The sequence below is a fragment of the Cannabis sativa genome, chromosome 6 (genome assembly GCF_029168945.1).
Source record: "Cannabis sativa cultivar Pink pepper isolate KNU-18-1 chromosome 6, ASM2916894v1, whole genome shotgun sequence".
Lineage (NCBI taxonomy): Eukaryota > Viridiplantae > Streptophyta > Magnoliopsida > Rosales > Cannabaceae > Cannabis > Cannabis sativa.
Window position 1 is genome coordinate 66,585,363 of NC_083606.1, and position 23,709 is coordinate 66,609,071.

Sequence of the window (23,709 nt, forward strand, 5' to 3'; positions counted from 1 at the left end):
CATCTACAGTAAAAAGATAGATTAAGAATGGTTTTAATCTATGAGAAGCTTTACATAATGGAGAATAATATTCTAACAACAAAACCAAACTAGACGAAAGTCCCGACGAAGGCTTCTCCCCATCGAGCTACAGAGAAAAGAGACAAAGAGGGAGTTCGTCTCCACTAGCGCACCATCTATCGTTCGTCTCCATTAGAGCCACCATCCCTGTCATTCCTCTCCACCATCGCCAAGATCTGGGGGTTTTCTACAGGTTAGATCTTGGGTTTATATGGAGAGGAAAAACATCTGGAAAGATATGGAGGTTTTGAAGGGTGTAGAATTCATAATCGATCACCTAGCCACATTCGGCCATTCACCTGGCTGTCTGCTTGATTGTCTACCTTCCTTCCGCCCAGACCAAGAAAGGAACAAAGAGAGAGGGGGAGGCGGTTGGGAATGATGAGCTAGGTTTGAGAAATTTTCCAAACAAACTATTTCATATACTAAGATTTGCAAAATAACCTCACTTAATTTACTTCATATGGTCGCACAGTGTAAATCTATGGTCATTTTGCGGCCATAATAGTCGTTTATGGTCGCTCATTGTAATTCATGGTTGTTTCTGTGACCATAAAAAGTTATTTTGCTAGTAAATTTGTTGTCAAATTATTTTGCTAATAAAAATTTTCATAAAGGCTATTTTAATAAAATACCAATTTTCTTGTTTTTTGAGTTGTTAAGGTTATTAGTTTGAAAAAAGAAGAGTTATAAAGAGTGTATTATATGTGAGCTAGGTAAATGCACAACTTTCTTTATTTTTTATTTTTTAAATTTATTTTAAATTCTTACAGCTAGCATTTATATATGTATAAAAATAAAAAATAAACAACAAAATTATATTAATTATGGAGTTTATTTTTTAATTTAGGTTTATGATATAGTGACGCGCTAAGTGGGTAAGGACACACTTACCCAATCTCGCTTGATATGTCACTATTGGTAAATATTTTTTTTATAAAAAAAAAAATAAGAGTAATTTGCGGCATAAATACTTAAGTTTAAATTCTAGTTGCAAATAAATACTTAAGTTTAATTTTTGGCGGTAATAATAGTTAAGTTATAATTTTGGAACTTTTGTAGATACCTAAATGTTAAGTGTTAAGTAAATTGTCACACACCAATCTCTGATTGGCCCAAGTCATTAAAGTTTTACTTTTTAAAAAATTAGTTTAAATATACCAATAAGAAAATGACACATGGATAATGACTTGACATTTAATAGCCAGGTACCTCACGAAGTTCTAAAAATATAACTTAAGTATTATTACCGTCAAAAATTAAATTTAGGTATTTATTTGTAACTGGGAGTTACACTTAAGTATTTATATCATAAATTACTCAAAAATAATAAAAATTATGAGAGTTATCTTTAGTGATCCCTTATATTTTTAGTAACCCAAGTTATAGGACACTGACACTGAATTTTCAAAGTCTTTTTGTGTAGGTCACTAAGACGTGTCACAAAATAAAGAAAAGAAAGAAAAGAAAAAGAGAAAGAGAAAAGGAAAAGAAAAATAAAAGAAAAGGAAAAAGAAAAAGAAAAGACAAGAAAAGAAATCTTATTTTTATTATATTTATAATAATTTTTAAATATTTAAATAATTAAAATTAGTGAATTATTGTCTAAAAAAATATTACACGTTATGACACATATGTACATAGTGATAATCTATTTATAATATTTAACGTTGAAAAACTAACAATAATTAAGTATGCAAACCAAATTAAAGCTTGACATATTTTGTCTCAATAAAAAAAAATGAGAGGTAAAGCTTATAAAGAGTACTATAGTTGTGGTGCAAATATTCATAACAAAATATAACATTCGTTTATTTTTGTTACTATACAAAACCACTTATTGTAACAGAAAACTATAGATTCCAATATTGATCAAATACATGTCTTGCTTTCATAATAAATAAAGTATCTATACGTATTTATAACCAAATGTTTCATGAAAAGAAAAAAAAAAAAGAATTCATGATTTTGACTCGAATTTCCTTTTCCAATTTTATGCTTCAGTTATGCAAGAAACTTTAATGATTATGAAAATATACTCAGACAAGTTTGAAACTTTAATGATTATGAATAAGCAGAGAATTTATTCACTTTTTCTTTTTGTCTTTTGCTTCAAAACTACATATATACCATAGCTTCATAAGGCATAAGAAAACCATATAGTACGTTATATAGTACTATTAATTTGTATTATTTTACTTGGTTGCGTGGGAATTCTCTGATTTATTGGTAAGTCGATCAATTATTTGGCTAAATTATTTTGATTTTAGTGTATTCTCACATCAAACATATTGCAATTATTTTGATTTGGTTTGTCTTTAATGAATTAAAACAGATACAAAATGGAGATTACTCAACAGTACTTTTGTCCCCAGCAACATGTTTTGTTGGTAAACGATAGTGAGATTGGTAATGCTAACCAAATTACTTGTCAAATATGCGAGTCTTCTGTTGTAGCTCCATTTTATGTATGTGATACATGTAAATATTATGTTCACAAGTCATGTAAAATTAAGAAAATTAATCACCCTTTTCATCCTCGCCACCCTCTATCTCTTACCCCAAAAAATGCTCTTTGCGATTCTTGTGGCCAATACTCTCGAAAGAGTTTCATGTTCAGTTGTATTGAATGTCGTCTATCTTTCGATGTGGATTGTGCCTTGATGTCAAACTCATGTCCTCAAGGTCAAAAACATTGCATCCAACATTCTACTCATCCTCACTTGTTACTACTTGTTGACACAACCGATACTATTTATAAAAATATTCATGTTAGATGCTTTGCATGTCAATCTAAAGATTCACCATCAGATGATCAAGTTTATTATGGTTGTAATAGATGTAAGTATTTTCTTCATAAACAATGCATTGACCAACTCCCACAACAAATCCAAACATTCGCCCATCCTAATCACGGTTGTCTTTCCCTTCGTATGATAAAGTTCTACTTGGGTAAATGCTTTCTTTGTAAAAGTAAAGATCCAAGAGCCTTTTATTACGAATGTCAACCATGTAATTTTCGGTTGTGTATGGATTGCAATGTTATTGGAGTCTTAAAATATAAATACCATGATCATCCTCTTTTCTTTGTCAAGAAAATGTCTCCTGCATTTGACCAATGCAATATTTACAATACTTGTTTTCAGTCTTCATTCATGGCCATTAATGTTTCGAACGAATTCCAAAAAACCGAGTCTTTCAGATTCCATTGTTGTGATTGTGATTTCAAGCTCCATTTATTATGTGGTCCACTACCTCGTATCATAAAGTACGAAGGTCATGTGCACTCCTTACTTCTTGTTGATTCATTCATTGAAGATTCTTCTGGTGAATATAACTGCGATATTTGCGAAACAGAAAGAAATCCACGAATTCGCATATATTGTTGTGGCGACTGCAAATATTTTGCTCACGTGCATTGTGTGATTTCTGAGGTATGTTATAGTTTATGTATATGTAAATATAAATATTCTTTTTAGATATCTATTTTTATTTTTGTATTAGTTGTAAGCAATGTACGTGCTTAATTTTTATTTTTTTTATTTTCATATTAATTTAGAATAAATAAACAATCTCATATATAAAAGGAAAATTAACAATCTTGGTGTTTTTTATTTTCATTATTTATATTGGAGAAGGAGATTTGAAGTTCCAATCTCCTCTTTCGGATATTTCAAAAGAAAAAAAAGAAACTCCTCTGTAGGAAAATTTATTTCTGATACATAGGAATTAACCTCTGTAATTCTAGCTTTAAGATCACACTTAAACAAACAAAAGTTAAATCAAAACAAATAAATCAAGAACAAAAAACCAGCGAACACATAAACCAAAAAGATATAATACGGATGAATCTAAATGGTTGTTAGACACAATAACACATAGATTTATACTGGATCCTAAGTTCAATGTGAACTTGGTCATACTCTAGTTTGAAAGTATTGTCACCAATCTTTATTGATAATGAGAATAAGAGATATCAATCTCAGGAGCTACAAGGAAATAATCACAGCAAGTCATCTATGGTGTAATCCCTCAACCCTCATTAACTCACTAACCCGAGCCAACATAATCAACAATGTTGCTCAATATAATTTCCCAATCCCAACCCTCTCTTTCTCAGATATCTCGCTCCATTTCTCACTCTAACAACTCTCTCTTTCTGTATTGTATCTTTATCTTGTGTTTGACTTCACTCCTTGTTCTTACACCTTGTGTTTTTTCTTGTTATGAAATGAGAGGAGTAGTTCTCTTTATATAGGCCAAGGGACCAATATGCAAGTTGTCCTATTTGATAGTTAAGTTAGTTAAAGACAAACTGACTAACCGAATGGTTGTTGGGGGTTTAAGGAATAATACCACAAATTCCACCTTATTTCTTCAAGCCCCAACAAGCTAAGCGTATCTATCCAATGGAGGTGGTAATGCTTTCATGTGTAGCTACCGAGCAACTAAGGTTGAGTAAGTCCAAGCAATGCTTGAACTTACTAACAGGTAACACCTTAGTGCCAATGTCAGCAAGGTTCTCTTCTGACTTCACTTTCTTTAGCTCGATTACTTCTTCTTCTATCTTTTGTCTTATCCAAAATAACTAAATATCAATGTGTTTTGTCTTCTCATGATAAACTGGATTCTTGCACAAATGAACCGAGGATTGGCTGTCAGAATATACCCTTGTCTTTCCAACTAGAAGCTTTAACTCCTTCAGAATTCCTCGTAGCTAAATTGCTTCTTTGAATTCCTCTGTGGTCGCCAGGAATTCTGCCTCTGTAGTTGAAAGCGCTACTACAGATTGGAGTTGTGATTTCCAACTAATACAATCTCCATTAGTTTGAAACACATAAGAGGTAGTAGACCTTCTAGTATCCTTGCTTGATGCATAATCAGCATCCACATATCCTTTCGATGTCACTTTCTCTAAAACTCTCTTGTCAGTCAATCCAGTTACCGATGTCCCTCTCAAATATCTCAACAACCATTTGAGTGCCCTCCAATGGTTTATTCCAGGATTTGACATGAACCTACTCAATATGCTTAAAGCATGATCAATGTCAGGTCTTGTGCTAACCATGACATACATGAGACGCCCCAAAGCCATTGCATATGGAATTTCTTCCATCTCTTCTTTCTCTTCTGCTGCCATAGGGCTTTCTTCCTTAGTTAATACAAACTATCCTCCAAAAGGTGCTGAAGTGCTCTTAGAATCTTGCATCTTGAACTTTGTTAGGATCTTCTCAATGTAATTCTTTTTAGGGGTGTACGTCGGTCGGTTTAGTCGGGTTATAACATATTTTTATCAACCTAATATAAATATCGGGTTGCAAATATTTAACCATAACCTGCCCAATCAAAAATTAGAGAAAGTTCAACCCGCCCAATGATTTCGTCGGTTTGGTCGGGTTAACCCGTCCAAACCGTTCTTCACTTTTTTTTATAATTATTATTGTTAGTTTCTACTATTCAAATAATTAGATTTTTTAAAAAATAAAAATATATTATTTATATTTCAAGTTAAAAAATACTATAGTTTAAATTAATTTTAAGAACCTTAATATAAGATAAATATAATTGAGTAAACATAAAATAATTGAATAAAAAAAGTAATAAAATATGGTAGAGATTTTAAACTTTAACTTCAATATCCAAATACAATAAAAACTATTAACTATAAAGTCTAAGTTTTAAGTCAAACACTAAAATGTTTAAACTTTAAATACAAAATAGTTTAACTAATAAATGTAATTTATGTGATATAATATATACACTTTTATAAAAAAATATATAAATCGGTTTAATTCGGTTTATTCGGGTTAATTGGGTGGTTTAGAATAATTTGTAAACCACCCAATATATTCATTGGGCGGTTTGGATTTTTATTGTATTATTTCGGGTTGTATTTTTTATCGGTTTATTCGGTTTGGTTTGGGCGGTTTATTCGGGTTGGGCGGTTTGTAAATTTTATTGAACACCCCTAATTCTTTTGCTTCAAATGCATGACTCCATCTCTCTTGGATCTATGAACTTCTAGACCAAGTGTCTTCTTTACTTGTCCCAATTCTTTCATGTCAAATTCAGCCTTGAGTTTATCTTTACTTCCTTTGGTTACTACCTTGTCTTTGCCCATTATTAGCATATCATCTTCATAGAGTAGAAGATACACAACTGTTGACTCTTCTAGGTGCTTGAAATACAAACAGTGATCAAACTTGGACCTTGTGAAACCAATCTCCTGAACATAGCTGTCAAATCGTTTGTTCCATTGTCGTGGTGATTGCTTAAGGCCGTTTATGGACTTTTCCAACTTACAAACCATCTCTTTTCCATCTTGTTCCACTTGAAATCTAGGTGGTTGCTCCATGTATATCTCTTCTTCTAGGTAACCATTTAGAAACGTAATTTTAACATCAAGTTGCTCCACTTCTAAACCTCGTTGAGTTGTCATTGACAACATAAGTCTAATGGTCTTATACTTCACCACAGGTGAGAACACCTCGGTGTAATCTATCCCTTCCACCTGAGTGAAACCTTTAGCAACTAATCTTGCTTTAAACCTTACTGGCTCATCTTCTGTCACACCTTCTTTAACTTTTAGAAGGCCTTCTTGTCCTCAGGTCTTGGAACCTATACCCATGTTTTGTTCTTTCTAAGTGAGCTTAATCATCATCCACAGCCCGAGACCACTCCTTCTTGTACTTTCCATTTAAAGCCTCTTCTATACTTAATTGTTCTGGTACGTCACATGAATGATCTATTGACAAAGCATAGGCAATTAGATCAGCTTCTGCAAACCTTGCTGGTATATGGATTTCTCTTCTGGTTCTATCTATAGCAAGCTGGTAGTCAGACAAATCTGGTTGTTCCTCAGTCTCATTTGGAGTTGTGTCTATACTGTCATTCTTCTCACTTGCTGGTTCAAATCCTTTGAGCTTAATTCAAACTATGCCAAATCTTCCCTCTTGCCAGATGAATTTGCATCAGGTAACACACTGCCTTTCTCAGCTTTCAAGTGAGGAAAATTATTTTCATTAAACACAACATTTCTAGAAATAATCACCTTAGGCTTCCCATTCTGGTTTATGCAAATTCTATAACCTTTTGTGCCTATAGGATATCCTAGAAACGTGCATTTGATAGATCTAGCATCAAGCTTATCATTAGATTAATGTACATATGCTGTACATCCACACACTCTCAAGTGTTTCAGGTTTTGTATTTTCCCATGCCACATCTCATAAGGTGTCTTCAAGTCTATGACTCTATTAGGACTCCTATTAACAAGGTAATAAGCAGTAGTTAAGGCCTCTCCCCAATAAGGCTTTCCCAATCATGAACTAAGAAGTAAACACCTAACTTTGCTCAAAAGGGTTCTATTCATACGCTCAGCAACTCCATTCTATTGTGGAGTTTTCACAACTATCCTATGCCTAGTTATCCCATGCTCATTACACAACCTATCAAACTCAGTGTTGATGAATTCTAGACCATTATCGGTTCTATGTGTCTTAACCTTTAAATTTGTTTTGTTTTCCACCAAAGCTTTCCATATCTTAAATTGTTCTAGACACTCATCTTTGATTTTAAGTAAATAGGTCCAAACACATCTACTAAAATCATCAACAATAGATAGGAAGTAGTGTTTACCTGGATGTGTTGGGATTCTAGTTGGCCCCCAAAGGTCAGCATGCACATACTCTAGGACTCCCTTTGTGTTGTGAGTTGTTGTTGTAAACTTGATCTTGTGTTTCTTGCCATAAACACAAATCTCACAGAATGGTAATGCACATGTCTGAAGCTTTTCAATGACTCCCTTCTTGTGCAATTCCCTCATGCCTTGTTCACTTATATGTCTGAGCCTTTGATGCCATAGCTGGATATCACTTTCTAAGCCTTTTACTGTATCTGCCTCAGCCACAGGTACAGTTTCACCTTCGAGTACATACAACCCATGTACTCTCTTTCCTTTCATCACAAGCATTGAACCTTTTGTGATCCTTAGGCTCTCATTCAAGGACTTATAGCCATAACCTTCATCTTCCAAGGTTCCAAGTGATATCAGATTCCTCCTCAATTCTGGAATGTGCCTCAGATTATGCAAAATCTTCACTTCACCATTGAATTGCCTTATAGCCACCTTACCAATTCCAACAACCCTGCAAGAAACATCATTACCCATTAGTACTCTACTACCATTATTAGTTTCTTGGTAATCAAAGAAAGATTCTAAGTTGGGACACATATGATAAGTGCATCCTAAATCAATGATCCACTCTTTACTGTTATTATTTTCTAAAATAAAAAATAATTCCCCATCTAAACTTCCATTTCCATTGCTCTCAGCCACGGCTGCATAGTCTTTTCTTTGATTTCCATGACCATTAGATTTTGAATACTGGTTCTGGTTTTTGTTGCATCTTTTGTCATCATAGTTGGATCTGAAACCAGATTGCGTCTTTAATTGACTGCAGAATCTTTTAATGTGGCCAATCTATCCACATTGATAACATTGTCGATTGTCTTTGATCTTTGACTTCAATCTTGATGGTCACTGGCTGTTCCTTGATGATCCTCTCTTTGGACTTCTTCCTCTTGCAAGATAGGCTTCATCTTTTCTAGTCTCCTTCTCGAGTTGCGATTCAAAGTCTTTTGATTTTAATGTCGCATGAACACCCTCCAACGAGATCACATCCCTTCCATACTTAATTTCTGCTTTAACTTCTTGATATGCCATTGGTAATGATCTGAGCAATATGATTGCTTGACTTTCTTCGTCTACCTTATGATCAATGTTAGCTAAACCAATAATTATTTCATTAAATTTATCAATATTATCATCCAAGAAAAGAGAAGAGTTCATTCTAAACCCGTATAATCTTTCAAGAAGATTAATCTTGCTCGATATTGATGGTGCCATGTACGGCTGCTCTAGTTTGTTTTACAATTCTTTTGCGGTCTTTTCTTGGATTAGCTTTCTTCTAACTCCATTGGACAGGTACATGATGATGGTGTAGTATGCCATCTCCTCCATATCTGCAATTTCCTCTGGCTTTTTCTCAGCCAGCAACTTTTCATCTCCGAGTACCTTTGCCACCTTTTGGTGCACAAGTATACCCTTCAAACTCTCTTGCCATACTGCGAAATATGTTGATGTATCGAACTTCTCTAGTTCAAACCAAGCCATCAACATTCTCCTTCAATCTGTGTTCTTGTAGAATTCCTTGATGAATTCTTGATGAGTTCTTGGTGCGGAAGCAAGTGATCTTTGAATCTCCCTTGTTAATCGAAGAACCAAGCTCTGATTTGTAGGAAAATTTGGCTCTGATACATAGGAATTAACCTATGTAATTCCAGCTTCAAGATCACACTTAAACAAACAAAAGTTAAATCAAAACAAATAAATCAAGAACAAAAAACCAGCAAACACATAAACCAGAAAAATATAACACAGATGAATCTAAATGGCTGTCAGACACAATAACACAGAGATTTATACTGGTTCCAATCCTAAGTTCAATGTCAACTTGGTCATACTCTAGTTTGAAAACATTGTCACCAATCTTTATTGATAATGAGAATAAGAGATATCAATCTCAGGAGCTACAAGGAAATAATCATAGCAAGTCATCCATGGTGTAATCCCTCAACACTCATTAACTCACTAACCCGACTACCGAGCCAACATAATCAACAATGATGCTCAATACAATTTCCCAATCTCAGCCCTCTCTTTCTCAAATATCTCTCTCCATTTTTTACTCTAATAACAACTCTCTCTTTCTGTATTGTGTCTTTCTCTTGTATTTGACTTCACTCCTTGTTCTTACACATTGTGTTTTTTCTTGTTATGAAATGAGAGGAGTAGTTCTCTTTATATAGGCCAAGGGACCAATATGCAAGTTGTCTTATTTGATAGTTAAGTTAGTTAAAGACAAACTAACTAACTGAATGGTTGTTGGGAGTTTATGGAATAATACCGCATCCTCTTTGTGATTAGAGGCGTGAAATCAATAGACTATTCTTATGTACAATATTATCTTGCACTTAATTTGTCCAAATTGCTAGCACAAACAAATTGTTATAGATTTGTAATTTCACTTTCCTCTGCAATTCATTTTTCTAATTACATTAAGTTTTGTTACTTAACATGTTTAACATAGTACATTTAAATGCACCCCAAATATATTTGAATTTATTTTAAGTACAGTGTCTTTATTGCATAATTAAATTGTGTATTGCTTATATATAGAATATTTTAGATAAATTTTAAGTACAATGTCTTTATTCGCATTATGACATGTGCTTTTGTGTGTTTTTCAAAGAGTAATGCTACACATAGGGGTGTTCATCCGATCCAATCCGCACTTTTTTGGTCAAACAACATCCAATCCGCACTAAGTGCGGATTTCATATTTTGGATCTAATCCGATCCGCATAAAAGTTTAAATCCAATCCAATCCAATCCGCAATAGTGCGGATTAGATCGGTTATTTTGGATCGGTTATTTTTTTAATAATAAATTATTTAATATTTCATAGAAAAAAAATTAAAAAAAAAAGACTATTGTTTTTTAATCTCCAATAATAATCTATTTCCATCTTTATTTATATACAAATTAAACCAATATACATATATCTATTCTATATAAAGTGTGCCTATATAACTAAAATTCTTGGTTTATGAGAAATTCATGGGTGACTTTTTATTTTTATTTAATAAAATAATAAAATATTATTTATATATAATAAAATAATAATAAAACAAATTCTATTAATATTTGAACTGATATTTAGCATATTTCAACTCTACATATAATCACAACTATAACTCTAGAAATCAAAAATATATATATATATAAAATAAATTGATCCTTAAACCGCATATACAATTAATTTGTTGAGAGAGATCAGGAAAAAAACGAATTATAAATGTATTTTTTTTTTTTACCAAATCATCCCCCAATTTTTAAGATTAATTTTTTATTTTCTAACATTTTGGGATTTTTGTCTCCTTATTGAATCTTTTCAAATTTGCATTGTTTCTATCAAAATTAATGAACTCACATCGTTGTTGTGTTATACGGAGACTAAACTATGCCATTTGTTATGTTTAACCTTCACATCAAAAAACATGTTGTTATATTCTATATTTGGATTATGTTAAAATTTTGATCTTATAAAAAATACGTTTAATTAGCTTAATGTGTTTTACTATGCAGTATATTCATATACAGTCCTTTCTCTTTTCTATCTTCGAAAGGATAGTTAATAAATATAATATATAGCTTTTTTTTTTTTTTTGAAATAATATATAGCTTTTTTTCACTCTCTCTAATATGAAATAACAAAAAAAAAAAACTGAATTATCCATGCGCGTTGGGTCCACATGAGTCAAAAAAATCATAAAATTATCCTTTACAAAAATATACACTAATATTTTTTAAAACTTTTTTTGATGATCTTAAAAAATATTATAAAAATAATATCAAAACAAAAAAAAAAAAAACTACTTACCCTAATTTCGTTTTATCTTAAGAAAAAAAAATTAATTTTCTAATTATTTTTTTTTTCACTGGAAAAAATATTTTCGTGTACTGGTGTCCAATTAATGGATTATACTGCATAGGTGTAGTTTTAAAGAAATAAAATAACTTTACTTGTCTTTCAGAAGTAAATTTTTTTAATTAAATTAATTATGCACACCATGTCTAATCATCTTAAATGAAAATAAATAACTATTTGCAGGAACATCGTCGTTTTGTTGACACTACCATATTTGATTTATACACAAAAAAATGGACAATTCAGTTATATGCAGACTCGGTTTGAATGAAAAGTGCAAAATATTATCTCTGTCGAAGCAAATGTTATCTTCAATTATCAATAATTTAGAGATTAATTTTTAATTTTCTTTTTATCTTACAGACATTGTGTTTCCTTAAGTATTTGAACATCAATTTTTAGTTTATTTTTGGATTAACCTAAGAACATATTTAAATTATCAAGCTTTTTTAAACATTAATATACTGCATTCGGTATTTACTTTTTATTTATATTAAAAATAAAATGGTTTATTAGAAAAATAAAATAGTTTATGAGAAATCCATGGGTCACTTTTCATTTATATATAATAAAATAAATCCCATTAAATTCAAAAAAAAATATGATTGAGTTTTTGCTGTTGTACATCTACGATTAGGTTTTCTTTAATTATTTATTGTATTCCTTTTCCTATTACAATTTGGACATTCCCATGAGATCACACATAATATTCCAATCTGCACTTCACTTTTTTCTTCTTCACAACTTAATAACAAAATATATAAGTAATAATAATAATAAAAAAGAAGCGTGACTTTTATCAAAGTTTACAAAACTAAGCATCAATGGCGAAAAAAACCCAACAAAGTTTACAGCTAATAAATGATTCTAAGTGCTCGGCATATGCATTAGTTTCCAGGAACAAAGTTTTTTAAAGTTACGTAATAATTTACATATATGTTGCAAACAGAATATACAAAAAATAAAGAAGAATATGAAAGAAAGAAGAGATCATTATTCACATCTAGAAAGGCAGTGGAGATAATAATAGAAGCTTTTCATTTTTTTTATCATTTTTTTTTCTTTTTGAGTAAAGATTAATATGAAATTTTAATCGCATAAAGTTTTATTTTAATAAAATATAGTATTTTAAAATAATTTAATAGTATTTTGTTATAGAATACTATCACTTTTTGTTAAACAAGGTTTTCACTTTTTGTCGACACTACCATATTCAATTTATCAACGAAAAAATGGACAATCCAGATATATGCGGACCCGGCTAGAATGAAAAGTGCAAAATACAAAAATTACACTATTGTCTCTATCGAAGCAAATGAAGATTGAAATCCACCAATGACTATCATTAGTTTTCTTATCTACAATTTTTAGACAAATGCTATCTTCAATTATCAGTAATTTAGAGATTGATTTTTAATTTTCTTTTTATCTTACACCCATTTAAGTAATGTTTCTTTAAGTATTGGAACATCAACTTTTAATTTATTTTTGGATTAACTTAAGAACATATTTAAATCATCAAGCTTTCTTAAACACTAATATATTGCATTCAGTATTCACTTTTAATTGACAACATTATAAAATATAATATTTAGATACACATAATACTAATCTCACCTAATAATTAATAATATTTTTTCTTTAATTTTTAATTGTATCACTTTCAAATAACATAGAAAAAAACTAGCATAAATTTAGTATACGTGCCTCGCACGTAGTTTTTTCCTAGTATATATATATATCAATATATATATCTTTAGATTTACACTAAAATATATATGTATCTAATTACTAAAATATATATGTATCTAATCACTAAAATAAATAAAGTAGTATATATATTTAAACTTTATGTGTATGTGTCTATGTTAATAAGAATTATTTTTCTTGTGTTTTTTATTACAAAATAAATAAAATGCACCAACTCAATATATTACTAAAAAAGATTAAGAAATTAGAAGTTTGTGTCTTTTTTTAATTAATATATATTACATATTATAATTTTTCAAAAAAAAAAAAAATTAAGTGCGGATTGGATTGGATCGGTTACTTTTTGAGGTCAAACAACATCCAATCCGCACAAGTGTGGATTTTAGATTTTTCAATCCAATCCAATCCGCACAAGTGCGGATCTCCGCATTTTGCGGATTGGATTGGATTGGATCGTGCGGATTGAATTGGATCGGATACTTTGTGAACACCCCTAGCTACACATATACTTATTAACACATTTCGAAAAAAAAAATTAACCATACATAGTTTTAAGTTGAGTGGGTGGACAACACTTTTTGTATAGTTAAGAATATATATCATTGAGAGTTAAAAAAATGTTTATTTTGTTATTCTTTTTTCAAATTGTTAGTAATGTAAATAGAGGAGTGCTACCGTCAACCTCTTATTACAACATCTTAGTCAACTTCTATGTTTGAAAATACATGTCGGAATATTTTTTTTTCAAATTTTTTTTCACGGGGTATTCGTTATGCTTACAACATCATTCCTATAAATTTTTGAAAATTTTCGAATAGTTTACAGTGCCGAAAACATGTTTGAAGTTTTTTGAACACGCGTGGTAAACTGGAATATCAGGAACTCTGTTTTCAATATTGTAAACTATTCAGAATTTTTCAAAAATTTACAGGGATAATTTTGTAACTTTAATGAATACTGCTATGAAAAAAAAATTAAAAAAAAATATTTCGGCATGTGATTTTGAACGTAGAGGTTGACTAAGAAATTATAATAGGAGGTTGTAATCATGTAAATAACCAAAATCTTTGGAGACAAAAAAATATGATAGTACTCATACTAGTAACTTTCTATAATAATGTGTATTACTTGATTTTGTTTAGATTATAGATGTACTAAAGGGGGACCTTGAAGATGTTGAGCTAAAAGCCTTGGGATATGACTTTTGTGAGGAAACAAATTATGGTGGATGGGGAGAGATAGAGCATGGCACATCTCTTTTGAGCTTGAAAGATTTAATACTTCAATTAAGTGAATATGAATTGTTCGTGTTAAAAGCTTATTTTACATGGGATGAGAAAAAAGAAGAGAGTGAAATGACCACTCAATTGGAGACTGAAGATGAAAAAATTGATGAGATTCTAACGTTCTCTAGTTTTACTGAAACTGAGTTCATGTCATATATTTTTAATGAGTTTGGTAAGATCTATAAGAAGAGGAGTATGAAAATAAAGCCTAGTGATCTAGCACTAAAAATTGCTGACATTGAAGGTTATTTCATACCTTTAGAATTAGTTCCTGTTTTCAAAAATTTGCTTCACAAATATGGAGATATTGGTAGTCGTTGCGGGTATTCAAAGGCATTCAAGAGCATGTGTTATTTCCTTATATGTAAAGCAATGAAAGAGATGCATACTACATGGGTGATAGACATCACTAAAGATCTTCTTCAATATTGGTATCACCACATCAAGTTTGTACAATTGCACACCTACTTTGAACTGGGTTTTCTCAAGGCAAGTCTAGAGGAGATCACAAGAGATTTCTTCTACCTCCAACTAAGTTTAACGCTTGAAACTGATATCCGAACAATAATGAACAAAAGAATAGCTCACATAAAAAAGAAGATGGCAGAGTATGAAGAATTTTGTGAGTCTACTTCCAAAAAGAAGTTCATGAAAGAGGGATTCAACAAAGTGGTGCAACTTAAATGGAAGACTGCAGGCCAAGTGGGTAATGATATTGATGGTACATCTTCACATTACGATTATTGGGGTTACACGCTTAGGGAGTGGTTCTGATTCGGAAGATGGCTAACCAGCCTATACTCACATTGCTGTCTCAATTCCTGGTACAATAAACATCTTCACAGATGGCTCGTTTGCTAACAGCATAGGTGGTGTGTCGGCAGCTTGTTTCGGTGATGGAATTTGTGTCAACAGTCATATCTGATGCAATGGTGGTTGGCCTTGGCTAGTAGCAATACCAGAAGAGTGGAGTTCTTTGTGTATTTGGTTTGATTGCAATAAGATCATAGACTACCTTACTATAAACTCTTTACCTCATTAAAACACTACGCACTTGTTAAATTCTGTTCTTTTAGATCTTGTAACGATTAAGTAGATGCCATTGCCAAATGGTGAGTTTGTTTAACCTTTGTGGTAACATCTTCACCAATGAGGAGTTCATGTTTAACCTCAAAAACACCAACTAAACTGACATAAAATTTTATTCAAAGATTGAGATTAAAAGAATGACAAAAAACAGAAGTTTCAAACTTCAACATATTCACATGAATAAGTAACACTAATTAAGTGGGAACATCAACTTTTGTTAGTAGAGTAAACAACCCATCTCTATAAACAAGCCTTCGAAAGAAATATAATATGAAGAGCATATAACCTGTGTGCAACTTTGTTTCTTTATTTATAGATGTGAGAAAGAAGAAAAAATGAAACGCATAACTGATAAAGAAAATGCTTATTACTGAATTTGATCCAACGCTAAATGACTTTCGGTCGGCTGATCCTCTCCTTGCTCTTCTTTCTGTTCAACCACCAAAAATGTCACATGTAGTAATTCTATAAAATTAGACTAAACTAATTTGTTGTGCTGTTTTGGATATCTGAAGTGTCAAACTTTTTGTAAATCAGAAGCAAGTGAAATTCTTTGGCTTTCTCAGTCAACCCAAAATCTGTAAATGCATTCAAAACCCTACCACAGGCAGCAATATCGAAAGCTGTAGAAGTTGATTGCTTCCATTGGTCAATAACTTCGCCCACTTCCTTTAAATTACCAAGCATCAAATATGAAGAAAGAATACAAATATAGTTTCTTCTTGTCATCTTCTGCTTCGTCATTCTCAAAGATTTCCATATTTGATCAATTCTGTCTCCGTTCCCTAGACCAGCATGTAAAATTATGAGAAAATCATATGTTATCCACTCCCTTTGTGTAATACCTTTCTCAGCTGAAACCAAAGAATTAGATTCCCCGTTTGTAAAATGACCTGTAGAAATATATATTTTAGCAAGATTTATGTATCTCTGCCAACTTTCATCACAGCCCAGATCGGATCTCATTTCATCTAAAATCCGTTTAACTTCATCAACATTCATAGTTGCAGCACACGAACTTATCCATAGATTGTAAGTGAAGATATCAGGTGTGACCTTCTTTCGTTTCAGTTCTTCAACGACTAAAGAGACCTTCTCCACTTGTCCAACTGAAATGTACATCGTCATCATCTCATTGTATGTAAGGGCGGTAAGGGACAAGTCTGAATCCTTCATTCTCTCATAAAGACTCTCAGCCTTCTCAGTCAACTTTGCTCCAGCATAAGAATGGAGGAGAGCAGTATATGTTTCACTAGTTTTTGAGGTGAGGGGAAGACCTTCAAAGTAGCGCTCAGCAGCATCAATACCGAACACTTTTGTCATTAAGTTGATGCGGATAGCATAGTCAGAAACTGATACTTCAAGCTTATCATGAGTAAGCATCCATTCTGATATCTGCAAGCTTGTACAGAAATTTCATCAGAATGCATCCAAATATACATAACATTGTTCTCTACCATTCCCCAAAGATGAGAGGAAAGGTAATAGTGCTGACAAAAAACATAATGTGTCCCCTTTCCCCAACAAAAGGTTAATAAAAATCACTAAAGACAGCTTAATATTGTTTTCTACCAAGTATTCTGTGACAGCAGAGTTACAGAGAGTGAAAAAATCCTAAAGACAAAAGTTTATGAGTCACAGCAACTGTTACATAAAACCTAATGAGTGAATGAATCTGCCATGAAAGATGGATTCCATGTGAAACCATTTCTTGAGTAACTCTTACATAGACATGTGAAATCATATGAACTAGAATTATACTAATGCAACCTTCTAAAATGTTTTGAAAAAAGATAAAGCAAGCTCATGTTGGGCAAAGATTGTCTTTAAATTAAAAGGTTTATGTACTCGAGAGTCTACTATGCCAAGTAACTAATAACATCTCTCTCCTCTTAAGCAAGATCTGATATTCTGTATTGTGACCAAATGTTCAACAAACTTCATCTTGTGCAAACCGAAAAATTGATAAACAAAAAAAGAGAATTTCAATGAAATCGAACTCATAAGTTAATAATCAAGGCTTCACATAAGGGAAAAGAGTGCTATCACAAGCCATTTTCAACTACTTTCTTTTGCTTCTCTTCAGGGATTATCCTAATGGCATGCGACTATTTTAGTTCTCAAATTAAGTTACATATTTATTGCTGAACTATGAAGCTTAAGAAAAATGAAGATTTGAGTTAAGCATTTCCAAATCATAAGTTTTCATAGATGAAAATGGATACAGAGTTGTAATATGTTCTAAGTTAATTTATTCATGGCAACCAAACAGCAATTAAGGAAGAAAGAAAATACCTCGAGGGCATGCTTGTAACGCTGAAATTTCCTGAGATCCTTAGAAATCTGGCGAAGTTCTGAGATATCAATATGGTTTCCTTCGTTAATCCACTTTTGAAGAACGTTTGCAACACTTCGCTTGGGTTGCCTGAGCCTAAAGATTCTACTTTTAAGGTCATCTTTCTCCACATAATCAGCGACGATATCAGCACTGGAAGCTCCCGAAGATAATTGTCTACAAAATCCTCCATTGCTGAAGAAAGGAACCGAAACCGACCCAGAATTTTCTTCCAATGAACTGATTTCCCTGCATCTCCTGAGTTCGATAAAGGTTTGACTTTAAGCAGTTGATCAATAAAGTATTTTGAAAAATCACTACTTTGAATCTGAGAAATGAAGTAATAAAGAAACGGGAATGCATTAAGCTATGCGATTTGTGATTGAGTTGTAGACAGTTCAAACTTATTATACAGATTAGAAACTACGGCAATAGATAAAAGAGTTTTGAATTCAGAGTCCCAAATATCCATTTGCATTCTCTCGGGAACCAAACAAAGACAGATGAGGCAAGAGTAAGGGAAAGCAAGTAAGTATTGACAGCAAGGGTTGTTATAGAACGTACCGCCTGAGGATGAGGAAAACTGCGCGAGACGCCATTAACGGTGGTTTGGGTTTTGGGGTTTGATTGTTGTAAGTCTTTCGTTGAGGAATTTAGACACCGTACCTACATTCGAATTACAAATTGCTACTCGTTTGGTATAGTTTCATATTAGATTATTAATATTTAATATAATACTTTAATTGATATTGATTTGTACTGATAGGTTGTGTAAAATTATAAATTTTTTACAATAAACTCCGACGACGACCTTGACTCGAACTCAGACCCGAATTGCAACCTTGGACCCTAGACTCAAACCTAGATTTTGGACTCGAATCCTGGACCTGAACCCAAACTTTGGACCAGAATCGAGACTTGGACCCTGAACTCGAACCTAAACTCGAACTCAGACCTGAATCCCGGACCCAAACTCCGAACTCGAACCCTAGACATTGAACACCGGCCCCGACCCCAAACACCGACATCGGACCCGAACATGGACCCTAAACCCAGATCCAGACCCTAAACCCGAACATGCAAAAATTACACGAATCTGCAACCTGGGAGCCAACTTGGGCACCTAGGGTTTCACCGAGCGCCCATGTTGGCATTCCCAACTAGGATTTTAGTTTTTGGGACTGTTTTAGCGCAAATGGGTCAAAACTTGTATTGGGACATCAACTAGATATACCACGAACATATTTAAGGCATTAGAATCATAATTGGAGCAAGTTTATTTTTGAGCATCAGGGGCCCAGGGCCCCGAGCAACCCAGGGCCCAAGTTGACAATTTGTCAATCTAGGCACCTTTCAAGTATCAGATCAACAATCTGACTTTTGCATCTTCTTTGTCTTCATAAAAAATGGGGAAATAGATCCTTTCAAAGAGGAAACAACACTTCCTAGATACCAAAAACAAGGCCTACCACCCAGGTTGATAGTTGGGGCTGCCCAGTGCCCAGGTTGACATTTTGTCAACCTGGGTCGATTTCAATGATGTTTTTCGAGAACTCTTCCAAGCATCTTCTCCTTTTTTAGAAAAGATTGAGATTTCAACTGGCACTCCTTGTGTCTCGAGTCTTCTTGACTTTACAACTTGAATAACAATCCATCTCCATGATACTCATCTCGATGCCTGTAATGAATACCTAGTCTTCCGAGTGAACCGTGAGGGTCTCTCCCCCACTTCATCTATTGGCGTCCTCGACAACATGCCCACACGCAAATGCCTGACCACCCAACTCTTCATGCACACCATGCCATCTAAAAGTGCATCTCGTAGGATGTGACTCTCGAGTTAACTATCTCATATAGCACCCCAGTCGATTTCTATATGCATGCACTGTCCACTCAACCATCCAATTAATTCGCACTAGCATCATGCCCTTCCAAGCTCTGTCGATGTACTAAGTTCTAGTGATGCAACCCTCTGGCCTTCTTGCAAATTCTAGCACCCCTCTTGACCTTTGCAGGCTCACATGACTACTAAGTCTCACTGGCACAGCCCTCTGGCCTCCACTCAAACTCTAACGCCATCTTAACGCTTGCACTCATTCTTCTTAGTCCTACTGACTTCTTTGATGCATTCATTCCACAACTCTGCATCTTTGTCGATGCCTTTGTGTGACTTACGCCCATTGGTGCTTTTACAAGCCAACACATCCCACTTAACTGTCTCGATGCTTTCCATATGGATTAAATCAAACTCACATGCAAATGCCTCCAAGTACGGTCATCCTCTGGCGATCGTAGCATCTGCCCCCTTGGTCTCCATGTGCATCCCTCTTAACACTACGTAGCAACTGAAGCATTCCATGTCTATCCTAATTTGAACCATCTTGGTCATCAACTCTCGACCACTGTCGTGACTAATAAGAATCCGACGACCCCTATAATACTTCCACACCCATGCCAACAAGCTTCTTTTCCAATAAAAGCACCTCTTGCGTCTTACGATGTCGCACAGGCAAACTCGACCTAGTGTACCAAGCATACAATATGGACTACCCAATCAAACCTTGTACCATGCCAACGAGTTTCAAATCTATTGTTGCGCCTCTCTACAATTGCACGTGGTAGTTGTCTTTCTAGCATCTCTGAAATTAATTCGAAGCAACCATCATCATCTCCTCTCTAAGATGTCTAGTATTCTCACAAAGAAAAGCAACCCAGTCTCAACTCCATCTCGGTCTACTAATCCACTTTAGGAGATTAACTGGCTCAACGACATCTTGTTCCAGCATTCAAACCATCTTAGTCCTTCCACACGCCTACATCCCCTCTAGGACAAGCTAACCAGGTTCACCTCCCATTGAGATGAACATAGGTCTGATATAAACTGTTACAGGCTCACCTTTTTAGGCAGCAGAACACCCGTGCAGCACCTTGACTTGTCTTAGCCAAGGTCAACCTTCCAACCATTCGAGTAACAATGGGCTCATTTTTCGCGTGACCGTGTGCCTCGTGCACACTTTCGCCTCTCGAACAACTCCCGATGAGTGATGCTCACAAGCATCCATGAGTGCACCCATGCATCGATGCACTCTAGCTAAGATACTCCACTATCCATAGGTTCTCACTATGATAAGAAAAATTCCAACACCGTCACTCACCTAGTCACTCGTGATCAAGGTAGCATGTGTGGCAAGATGCCAACACTAAGCTGACGTGCCAATGCTTCTAATCATGCCCCATTCGATATTATTTGAACAATCTTTCTCATCGCCTAAGGACTCCTATATGTCCATGGTCCAATCCTCATGCATCATGCCTCCACGCATGTTAGCAGGCCCTTGATACAAGCCACCAAACTAGTAGCATATGTTAGACCTCTGTCTCTTTCTAGCATGGTGCATCTTTCCCATATCCGTATGCAAACTAGCCCACGAATGACTACTCGTGTCATCTCGTGTTGAGACTCGTGGCCAAGGCACACCACTGTTGGGTTTTATGCCCTAAATAAAACTCATTTCAATATAATCAGATTTACTTATTAATATAGATCAGAAATAACATTTAATGTTGCATGGTTCACATGATTTATTTCATGATTATATGTACATAATGTATAAATTCATCTGAAACCCTTTTCACATACTTGATCATGTTTATTGTGCCGTCAACACATTGGAAAGTAAACATGACTATGTGAATAAAGTTTCCTAGATTTATCAGACACAAGGTTTTACTGATATGATAATCTACAACAAGAGTTTACTTGTATTTGGAGAAATACTATGTTCTTTCCAGAACATTGGTTAAAGTAAAGCTCAGGTTGGATGCATGGAGTATGCATCGGAAGGGACCGATATTGAACTTTGACTTAGATTTAATTAAACTTACCGTAAAATCTATTCAAGTCAATATCGCCTAGTTGATCCTAGATCAAATGATCTTAATCCTGTTATGATTAGGCTCAATCTTGAAAGGCTATTCGTGTTCCTTGAATTGTTAGTTAAGCCTGCTTTTAGGTCAAGGTGATACGTACTTCTTGGGAACACGGTAGTGCAATTGAGTGGGAGCGCTAGCATAAACATGGAATCTATAGCTTCTATCTGGCAAATAGTAAGCAAAGGATGATCTCCTTCGAGCTTGACCAAACGAAAATAAATGGTGGAGATCTCATTTCACATAAGTTGAAATATCATTTATACGGGGTCAAGTGTTTTAAGGATAAAATACATAGTAGGGTGTTACGGTAATCTAATCCCTTTACTGTGTAGATCATTCATATAGAGGATCATTGATCACATTAGGATTATAACAATGGATAACTAATGATGTGTCTATATGGTGGAACATATAGAGCATTCTATATACTGAGAGTGCAATTCTAAGTTCTATGCGTGGATTCAATGAAGAATTAATAAGTTAGTGAATTTTAGTGCTAAATTCTTGATCTACTTATTGGAAGCTCGGTTATATAGACCCATGGTCCCCCCACTAGTTGAGATAATATTGCTTGTAAGACTCATGTAATTGGTTTTGATTAATCAATTATAATTCTCAAATTAGACTATGTCTATTTGTGAATTTTTCACTAAGTAAGGGCGAAATTGTAAAGAAAGAGTTTATAGGGGCATATTTGTTAATTATGATACTTTGTATGGTTCAATTAATAAGTATGATAAATGACAATATTATTTAATAATTATTTATAGTTATTAAATAGTTAGAATTGGCATTTAAATGGTTGAATTTGAAAATTGGCGTTTTTGAGAAAATCAGGTGCAGAAAAGGTAAAACTGCAAAATTGCAAAAAGTGAGGCCCAAATCCACTAGTATAGGGCCTGCCACTTTTGTAGGAAATTTAAACTGATATTTTCATTATTTTAATGCCAAATAATTCAAACCTAACCCTAGTGGAATGCTATAAATAGATAGTGAAGGCTTCAGGAAAATCACACTTAAATTTTCTATTTTTCCTTCAGAGAAAAACCTGAGCCTTTCTCTCTCCCTATCTTTAGCTGCCACTTCTTCTTTCTCTTCCCTCTTGAATTTTGAAAATCTTAGTGTGAGAGTAGTGCCCACACACAGCAAGTGATACCTCAATCATAGTGAGGAAGATCGTGAAGAAAGACTTTCAGCAAGAAGGAGGTTTCAGCATCAAAGATTCAGAGAAAGAGATCCAGGTTCAGATATTGATAATGCTCTGCTACAGAAAGGAATCAAGGGCTAGATATCTGAACGGAAGGAGTCATTATATTCTGCTGCACCCAATGTAAGGTTTCCTAAACTTTATATGTGTTTAATTTATCGTTTTAGAAAGTTCATATTTAGGATGTTAATAAACATACTTGTGAGTAGATCTAAGATCCTGGTACAATAATTTCCAACAACCACAACATCTCTTGGAGGCTTAGGCCACGTCCAGTGCAAGCGGCATATCGGCAAGCCAATGGAAACGTACCTGCTAATTTCTGGCAGCATTTTTAGACGCACTACTGGGTCGACGCAATAGTGTCCATGAGTATTCCAACTCATGGAGACATATCAGTCCCATCGTTGTCCTCATATGCCCGCCCTACTAGTCGCACTGACTAGTAGTAGCTCACTTAGCACCAAGGTGCCAGGAGGTGGTGGAGAGCTAACACCATGTACTCCCCCTTAAGGAGCATTCTAAGCTTTTAGCCTT

At 33.9% G+C, this 23,709-nt stretch overlaps 2 protein-coding genes across 4 annotated transcripts; one reads left to right on the plus strand and one right to left on the minus strand.

Moving 5' to 3' along the window:
• The first annotated feature begins 2,068 nt into the window (after nt 1-2,068).
• On the plus strand, nt 2,069-15,731 carry LOC115725216 (uncharacterized). 3 transcript variants are annotated; one of them, XM_061117460.1, is made up of 4 exons: nt 2,069-2,289; nt 2,396-2,469; nt 3,379-3,494; nt 14,465-15,731. In XM_061117460.1, the coding sequence occupies exons 2-4, from the start codon at nt 2,403-2,405 to the stop codon at nt 15,380-15,382; spliced, it is 1,101 nt and encodes a 366-aa protein (XP_060973443.1). In that variant the 5' UTR covers nt 2,069-2,289; nt 2,396-2,402; the 3' UTR covers nt 15,383-15,731. The 3 variants fall into 3 exon arrangements, with proteins under 3 accessions (XP_060973443.1, XP_030510520.2, XP_030510519.2); XM_030654660.2 differs by having other exon boundaries at nt 2,070-2,289; nt 3,418-3,494; XM_030654659.2 differs by having other exon boundaries at nt 2,071-2,289; nt 2,396-3,494.
• A 143-nt stretch (nt 15,732-15,874) lies between these two features.
• On the minus strand, nt 15,875-18,744 carry LOC115725217 (pentatricopeptide repeat-containing protein At5g09450, mitochondrial). The gene is made up of 3 exons (XM_030654661.2): nt 18,597-18,744; nt 17,993-18,290; nt 15,875-17,092 (listed from the first exon to the last, which is right to left on the minus strand). Exons 1-3 carry the CDS (start codon nt 18,629-18,631, stop codon nt 16,181-16,183), a joined length of 1,245 nt encoding a protein of 414 aa, XP_030510521.2. The 5' UTR covers nt 18,632-18,744; the 3' UTR covers nt 15,875-16,180.
• Nucleotides 18,745-23,709: the final 4,965 nt, after the last annotated feature.